At 42.1% G+C, this 8,681-nt stretch overlaps 1 protein-coding gene across 1 annotated transcript; it reads left to right on the top strand.

The window, feature by feature from the left end:
- The first annotated feature begins 1,230 nt into the window (after window positions 1-1,230).
- On the top strand, window positions 1,231-2,241 carry LOC131579537 (olfactory receptor 10AC1-like). The gene has a single exon (XM_058839690.1). It carries the CDS (start codon window positions 1,231-1,233, stop codon window positions 2,239-2,241), a length of 1,011 nt encoding a protein of 336 aa, XP_058695673.1.
- Window positions 2,242-8,681: the final 6,440 nt, after the last annotated feature.

The following is an 8,681-nucleotide window of genomic DNA, read 5'->3' as shown; positions in this document are numbered from 1 at the left end:
CTTCACACTTAAATATTGCTGGGATTTTTCTATAAGCAGGAGTCTTCAAGGAATCTCTGATTTTATTTCTGTTTTACTGCAAAGTGTAGAAAGAGTAAGAATTATTTCTTGTAGTTAATACTGTATTCATTGATGAACATATGAGCAATGGACTCTGTTCACCCATGACCAGTATATATAATTAATTTTTGTATGTCTTTCTACATTCTTATTTTTCCTAGATTTTTCAGCTCAAATGACTTTGTATCACTTCACATTCTTAGGAAATTTCTGCTCTTCCAGTGAAAAGCAAGATCTCAGTCTTCGAGTCCAGGATATTAGCATTGTGTTTTCCTTAAAAAACTGTTACAGAGTAGTTATGTTGCCATGGACATCTTTGGTTTTGAGAATGGAAGTTTGTTTACTTTAACTCTGATGCCATAGGGCTGAGGCAGGCATAAAGATGTAAGCAGCCAAAATGTCAGCCCTAATTTCGGAATCCTCATGTTTAATCACTGAAATCCTTTTTCTCTATGAACCTTATGGCAGATCCACTGCCAAGAGGGGAAAAGCCAGTCAGAGAGTACCTCAAATTTCCACTAATTGGAGTCAGGCTGTGGCACAGGACCTTCAGCTCACTGTCTGGTTGTCCTGGTACATCTCTGACACCGATGTAGGGGACTGCAGAAGTGCTGTGAATAGAGAATTAACAGGTCTGACTGGGAGTGGAAGCACAAGGAGCAGCAGCAGCTTCTTTGAGACCTAGGAGCTGATGGTTTTCAAGACCAAAACACCTCTTTCTGCAGCTTCTTAGGACACTCAGTTCAAGAGAGAGAGTCCAATGAAGATTCTCAAAAGCTGAACAGCTCAGTCAGACTAATCAGTGTCAATTCCTAAAGGGTACCTAACGAATGTTCAAAACCTGCACGTGGTCACAAACCTAAGAACAATTCAGAAGAAGTGATGAAGATCCAACAGCTGACAGTCTTTGTCACCAATGCCATGGCAAAGAATCCTAGGGAGATTGTTTGGGCACAAGAACTCTTGGAGAATATGGGTCTGAGAGTGTGCTGAATGTGGCTGAGTGAAATCAGGTTTGGAGTTTGGGGGGTTTTTTTTAATGAAATCACCTTCCTCCCTACCCAATAACCTTTACTACACTGGTTCTACAGTAATGCAATGTTATTTCCTAAATGGAATTGATTGCCAGACATCTAATTCAGCTGTTTCCCCTCTGTTTCTCTCCTGTAGATGCCATGTGAAGGCTGCATGGAGAGGGACAATGTGAGCACTGGTGCAACCATGGAGTTCCTCCTGCTCGGCTTCTCTGAGCTTCTCCATCTGCGGGTCCCGCTCTTCCTTATCTTTCTCATCGTTCATTTGGTCACGTTGGCAGGGAATATGATGATCTTCATGGCGGTGGTTATGGAGCCCTCACGTCCTCCCATGATTTTCTTCCTCTGCCAGCTCTCTGCCATCGAGCTCTGCTACACTTTAGTCGTTGTCCCCAAGGCGCTCTTCAGCCTGGTGGTGGTGGATGGCAGCACCATCTCCTTCCTGGGCTGTGCTGCACAGATGCACTTCTTCGTGGCCCTCGGAGGGGCTGAGTGCTTCCTGCTGGCGGCGATGTCCTACGACCGCTTCGTGGCCATCTGCCACCCCCTGCGCTACGCGGCCCTGATGAGCGAGGGGCTGTGCCTCAGGCTGGCTCTCACCTGCGGCCTGGGAGCCTCTGCTGTTGCCCTGGGCTTGACGGTGGCCGTGTTCCGCCTGCCCTTCTGCCAGTCACGCCGCATCAACCACTTCTTCTGTGATGTGCCAGCCGTGCTGCACCTGGCCTGCACACAGAGCTACACCCCCGAGCTGCCCCTGCTGGCTGCCTGCCTGCTCCTCCTGCTGCTCCCCTTCCTCCTAATCCTGGCCTCCTACGTTTGCATTGCCGTGGCTTTGTTGCACATCACCTCCCCTGTGGGAAGGGGTAAGGCCTTTTCCACCTGCATTTCACATCTGGCCATCACCTTACTGCACTATGGATGCGCCACCTTCATTTACATCCGTCCCAAGTCCAGTTATTCACCAGCTCGAGACAAGGTGGTGTCTCTGGTCTACACCAACATTACTCCCTTAATGTATCCCCTCATTTATAGCCTGAGGAACAAGGAAATCAGAGGGATCCTCAGGAAAATGCTGAGGAGGAAGAAAACAGCTCAGGTGAACTGGGATGCTATCAGAGTTGTGATGTGTGTGTGTGGTAAATTTTAGCAGAATAAACTCATGCTTGTTGGAAAACAGCCCCATAACCAGATCATGGTAGACTTTGCTAAGGCAAATATCCAGGCAGAATTCATCATGTATCACTACATTTGTGAGAAAAAGATATCTCTGCTCAAAAAAATCCCCAACATAACACTTGATCTAAAGGGAAATGCTTTAGTGAGTTGTGAGGATCCAGAGCTTTGATCAATCACTGGTCTCGCTTCTCTGATCACATACATATTCAGGCTTACATTCACAGTCATCCCAGCACAGTCAGAAGATCAACACAAATTTTTTTCAAAGCTAATATACCAATATTAAAATATTGGTTTCGTTATTTTTCTGTCAAGATGACAGTAGAAATTGGGTGGTCAGTACAAATTTTAGACTGGTAAGTTTAGCAGCACAATAAATCTGTAGGGGCTTAAAGGAAGGCTAGAAGAAGAAAGTTCATGGCTAGAATGAAGGGAAAAATGGCTGTGGTTTTCTCCAAATCTAGCAGAAGGCTGCACTCTGGCACCTCATGACAAATGGAAAGATTGTTAGTGTAAACTCATCTAACCTTGAATTATTCTAGATACTGAAAGCTAAAATGCCATTAGTCTAACAAGAGTATGACTTTCCTATGCCTATTTTGCAGAAAGAAAAGCATATTTCCTTTTACAGGGAGATGCTTTAGGTTTGGATTGTTCCTATGGCAACACAAAGGCTAAGATACTGTCTTATCATGTGACTTTTACCAGGAAAGACTGCATCATATAAATATGAATGCCTGGGGAGTGTTGAGATCTATAATTGTAAAAGTAATAATACTGCTGCCACAGTTATTGCAATTTCTTCAGCAAAACCAGCAAGAGTTACAGCACAGGCTGGACTGCAGCAGACATAAGAGTCTGAACGATGCAAAGCCATGTTATTTTCTGAGTTTCCTATGAACAGGAGGAACAGGGTGATTCAGACAAATCAGGGAAGATCAATTTTGGCCAGGAGGAGGAGGGGAAAGAACCAACCTCATTATTTTATTTAATACTTCCCTCCCCCATGTCTCTTTAAAGGTCATAGAGACCCTATGATTCAGAACCCACCTCTTACATAGAAAATAGTTGAGAAAATATTAAAATGTTTAATTCTGCTCCTCTGTGTAATCCAAAGGAATTTCAGCATCCCAGCTGCCCTCAGTTCTCTCTTTGGGCAGATTGAGAGAGCAGAGTGGTATTTGCTTTCTCTGGGCTACAATCATTAAAAATTATGGTAAGTGGGTTTGACAAATGTAAGAAATTGGCACTGTAACTAAGGAAGTTAACTTGGAGACTTCTGACAGAAGAGAAATGTGGAATTTAAAACTGACATTAAAAGCTGTCTTCAAGTTCACAGTCTAGCCTGCCTAAAACATTAACACAGTATATTGGCTCTCATGTCAATGAATACCTAATTACTCTGTGGGCAAACATTTAGCTGCATTATTTAAAATTATCAAAGCTGCAGTGAACATTTTAATCACCTGCCAGCTCCTCCAAAAGTGAGAAGGGGAGGGTCTCAATGAAAGAACACTACGTACTAATAGAGAAGTACTTCAGAATTACATAGACAAGTACTTTGAATCAAATTCTATTAACTGTAATGAGCACAGGAAAAATAGGAAGCATCAATTCCAAATCCTGTCAAGTCAAATCAAGCTTTGAAGTTAATCCTGCTGCAAGCAGTTGGGTGGATTTGAGACGGCCAGAGGTCCTTCCTGAGATTAGCAGGACTTTGCATCAGAGGTTTCTAACCTGCCTTCGAGGAGGTATTGATATGTCCAAATGCCTGGCAATAAAAGTGAAGGACAGAAAAACACTGAGGTTTATGATTCTGTTCAAAGCCTTGGTAGAGGCCCTCACATATTTCTGGCAGCTGTGGGCATGGGATAGCAGAGGGATAACAGCTACCTGCTGCCAGCTGTGGGATGATAGCAGGGCTGTCCCTGAGCCAGGACGCTCCTCGTGAACCGCTGCGGAACGGAGGCACCTGGGCAGACCTCTCCTCACTACAAGGATACAGATGTATCTGTCCCCTTTGGAAGGGGTGATGTGACTGAAACAGCAGCCAGGTTAGACTCCCAGCTCTTTCACTCTGAGATATGTGTGGGAAGTATAACAAGCAGTGCAGGCTTTCTGAGAAGACACTTTCTCAATGTCCCAATGTCCCTGCAGATGAACAGAGTGAGGAGATATCCCAGAGCCCAAGACTATTCCCACACCCACTAGTCCGAGACTAGCCCCCTCAGTATTCCCACACCCATCCACAGCATCCTTTCCCCCCAGCCCATGCCAGCTGTCTTGAGCACTGTATACATCTGTAGAGAGGACTCAGGGGTAAGAGTGAGGAGAGGGGTAGCTTATGAGGTAAGCACAGCAGCAATGTATAAGAGATATCAGACCCACTCCCTTTCTAAAATGTTATCTTTTAATTGACTGGACCTGCCTGAGGTCCCTTTTCCACTCAAGTGGCTGTTTCAGTCCTGTTGACTCAGCACACTGTGTGCTGAGAGCTGGAGAGTGCTCAAATGAAGCAAGGCAGCACCACCTCTGATGTAGGCATGAGCAGAGAATAATAATTTTAAAAAGGTAATTTCTAAGTTCTTTTCAGAAATTCATAGGGAGCAGCAGGATCCAGTCAGGCAGTGCAGATTTTGACAAGTGCACATTCCACCTCCAACCGAAGATGGATATGGAAAAGATCTTTCCATGGGTGTTGTAATTTTTTGGGTTGTGTAGGGATTCAAGACTCCCCAGTGAATGAGTACTGCTGGGTACCTGCATTTCACAAATAGTCTTGTCCTTTCTTGGAAGAAGAATGCTTGCATTCCCAAAGTTGCAGAGACCTGAGATCTGGCAAACATAGATGTCATGCAGTTTTCCAGTGAAACCAATTAGGACATCACTAAGAATCACTTCATGGTTTACACAGCCATAAAAACATAGTATTCACCTTTGCAATTAATTTCGTAAAGGCGGCCCTGAGCAAGCACTGTGTGAGAATACAGATCTTATCAATGTGGAGCACCAGAGCCCAGCCTGTAAGAGTTCAACCTGTAAGATCACATCAGTGCTGTCCACGTTCTCAAAAATGAAGAGAGTTTCGAGGATGATGACACAGACTTTGGGCAGCATTCAGGGTACTCAAGGTCCAGTGCCTGGCATGGTACATGCCACTGAAAGAGGTTCCAAGGAGATATTTCAAGGTGGTTCCTTGAGAAATCAGTGAAAAATGCTTTGTTTTAATTTTTTTTTCTCCACACTATTATGTTTTGCTGGCAATCCAGGGTAAGACATTTCCTAAAAGTTTTTCCTATAAATAATCAATCTCCTAAAAGAATTAAATGTACTTGCATTAAATTAAAATCATTATTTTCCTAGGAGTATAAATAAAAAAAGTTTATTTAGGGGATTTGTTTCTATTACAGGTAAGGAAAGTGGAAAACATTGGCAAAAGTCCAGTTTTAAGAGCATGAAAGAGATTTCAGTGTATTTATCTTCCTTTGACAAAGTCATGTTATCACATCCTGTCTGTTTCGGCTTACATGGAAAGTGAGTCCACCAGCCTTTCTTTCTTTCACATTCCTTAAAAGCTTAGAAACCTGCAAATAATCTTATATTTACCCAAATAGATATTTCTTTTCCTTTGATCTGAAGCAGAAAGGTGATATTAATATAGCTATTTATAACAATGGAGTTGTAAAATGAAATGGATGTGGGCTTAGTTGTAAACTTAGAAAATAGATGTTAATATCATGAGGGTGAAGAGTTGTCAAAGATTTTCTTTACTGAGGAAAGGTCTCTGTTTCTGATATTTATTATGAACATGCCAAAGGAGCAATATTTACTGTGCTTTACTATATACATACTTCACTATTATAAAGGCTAGAATGCTATAGGAGTTTCTCTTGCAGATATACAAAAGAAGAGAGATGAGTACTTCCTGTGATTGTTTTTTACTATTATATGAAATTATGTATTCAGCATATAAAATCTGATAGGTTCCTATTTTATATAAAACAGATACAGTCCACAACCCCATAAACAAGCTAATGGGAAAGAAATATACTTAAATAATCTTCCATTTATCCACAGAATCAAACATTTCTACAAGCTTTTTATTTATCACCTCAGTTGTTCCACAGGCCTTTAGTTTCCTTTAATGGATTGTTTCAGGAAGCAACCAGGAACATAGGACAAAAACTAATCAGGAGACCAAAGTGGAGCTGAAGAATGAGGTGAAGCTCCTGCCAGCTGGTTGGTTTCAGAATTAGTTTCACCTTGCCCTACAAGCACCTCCACATCAAAAAGCTGACTGAAGGTGTTATTAATAATTCCAGCACTGTATCCCTAACCTAAAGCTCTTGGCTCTAAAGATCCTATTGTTCTCAGTTGACTTCCAAGCAAGTCCAGGAAAAAGTGAGACTGGGAAGGTCGATACCCACTCATTGTGTACCCTTGGCTTCACCTGCATAAGTGCAAGAATATGAGACAGTCCGGTTTTACAAATTGGTATGTAAAGATGTAAGACCGTCTGGTTCTACAAATTGGCATGTAAAGTTGAGGGAAGACCTGATGGCTCAGCAGCATATGGCCTCTAGCCTAGTCACTGCTGAAAATCAGGTCTCCTAAAATCTGGGTTGTGTTTCATTGTGGTTTTGGTGTACAGTTGCTCTCAGCATTCATTTTAGTTTTCATGTTTTGATTTAATTAAAGAGTTCAAGTTTCAAAAAATCAAGTGGGAGGCTGAACAGGGAATAGAGTTGGCAGTGAGTCGGGAAGGTGTTAACACATTCAATGCCCTCCTTCCACCTGCAAGGTGTCTGTTTCAAAAATCTTCTGCTGATGTCCACCTTGAAACCTCTCAGGGAGCATGCTGCTTTCTAACACAGTGACCAGTGGAAGCTATTTCAATTCTGCACTGGACAACTCTTCAACATCAGGATCAATCTACAACAGCAACAAATATGGGCAAGCTTCTCGTGTATAGATTGTGGAGGCACCTGTAATTTGTTAAGAAGAGGACCATAAAAATACCTTGAAAAAACAGATTAGAAACAAACATAAAAGATTTAAAATACCTGTTGTAAACCCCCAGAAAATAAAAGATTAACACTTAATTCACCTGTAAGAATAAAAAAAATAAATTTAAAATCACACTATCTAAGTGACTAGTGGCATGGCTTTTTATTGTACTTTAGTAAAGCTTTATTAGTGTCAGTTAGATGCCTGAACATAATTAATCCAAGAGTGGTAAAGAACAGCTAGAAAATATGACCAAATGACAAATTACAGAGAGGTACGTTTGCCATGCAGAGGTTACTATTGCTATATTTTGAGCTTTGATTCAACTGCAAAAAATATTATAATCTTACTTTTTTATAATGTAGTGGAATAAATCATCAGCATCTCTACTAGAAATCAAATTTATCTGGGTCAGATTTCATGTTTATCACATGCTGTTGTGTTAGTAATGCTCAAAGAGAAATTGAATCCTCCTGTGAAATCTGAATGTCACCAAGATAAATAAATATATTTAAATGTGCCCAGAGAGAATGTGCTCTCAAAGAGAAGTGTTAAGTGTAGAACTGCGCTTTTTGGATTTCTAAGTACATAATGTGCTGCAATACTATAATAGAAAGTACCTAACTCTTGTGACCCAGATTTGTACCACTAAGGGAAGTTTTATGATTAGGAGAATGAATCAGATTCTATTATGACTTGGTTTTCATTGCTTTCCTCTTGTCCATACAAAATGTCACACCTCAGCACAACCGAAGCCCTGTTTGGCTGCTCCTGGAGGCAGCCGGGACTTCTGGGGCTCCGCAGCCACTGGACCGCGAGGGGGAGCAGGGCTGGGAGAATGCAGCCAGAGAATTATCTCGGGTCATTTCTCCGGAAAAGCAAGGTCCTCCCCCTCATTTGCAGGATGGTGTAATAATTTAACTCAGTCCTGTTTTGAAAGCCAAATAAGAGCATGGCAGACAGTGGCAGGATAAGTTTATCCAGAGACAAAAGCCAGCAAGCCTGCACTTCAGGCAGCAGTGCAAACATGCTTCTCTGTCTGATCAGTTGTCCAGCCAGGGCACCAGTAGGTAGAGAAACACCTATTAGTGTGTTCCTGATGATCAAGTAAGTGGAGTTTCATTCAGGAATACCGGACTTCTTCTAGTCCATGTACTGTATGACATCTCTGTTAGGTGGAAGATTTATTTGGGAAGCTACCCCCCAGTTTTGACTGGAGCCCAGGTAAGGAATTGTCTACATTCCTGGTGGAAGAAGATGTGATTGCCCATCTACCAATGCTGAGCAGAATGAGCAAAAGGTTAATGTGGGGAGGGATGACTGGAGGTCTTTAGCCCAAATACCTGCTCACTGAAAAACTGTGTCAGGTTGCTCAGGGCCTTTCAAGCAAAGCTTGTACACCTC

The sequence above is a fragment of the Poecile atricapillus genome, chromosome 1 (assembly GCF_030490865.1).
Source record: "Poecile atricapillus isolate bPoeAtr1 chromosome 1, bPoeAtr1.hap1, whole genome shotgun sequence".
In the NCBI taxonomy this organism is placed as follows: domain Eukaryota; kingdom Metazoa; phylum Chordata; class Aves; order Passeriformes; family Paridae; genus Poecile; species Poecile atricapillus.
Note: the sequence above shows the minus strand (reverse complement) of the source record. Positions and strands in the feature narration are given on the sequence as shown.

Coding starts and splice junctions, on each gene's coding strand:
- LOC131579537 (XM_058839690.1), top strand. CDS start 1,231: ATGCCATGTGAAGGCTGCATGGAGAGGGACAATGTGAGCACTGGTGCA.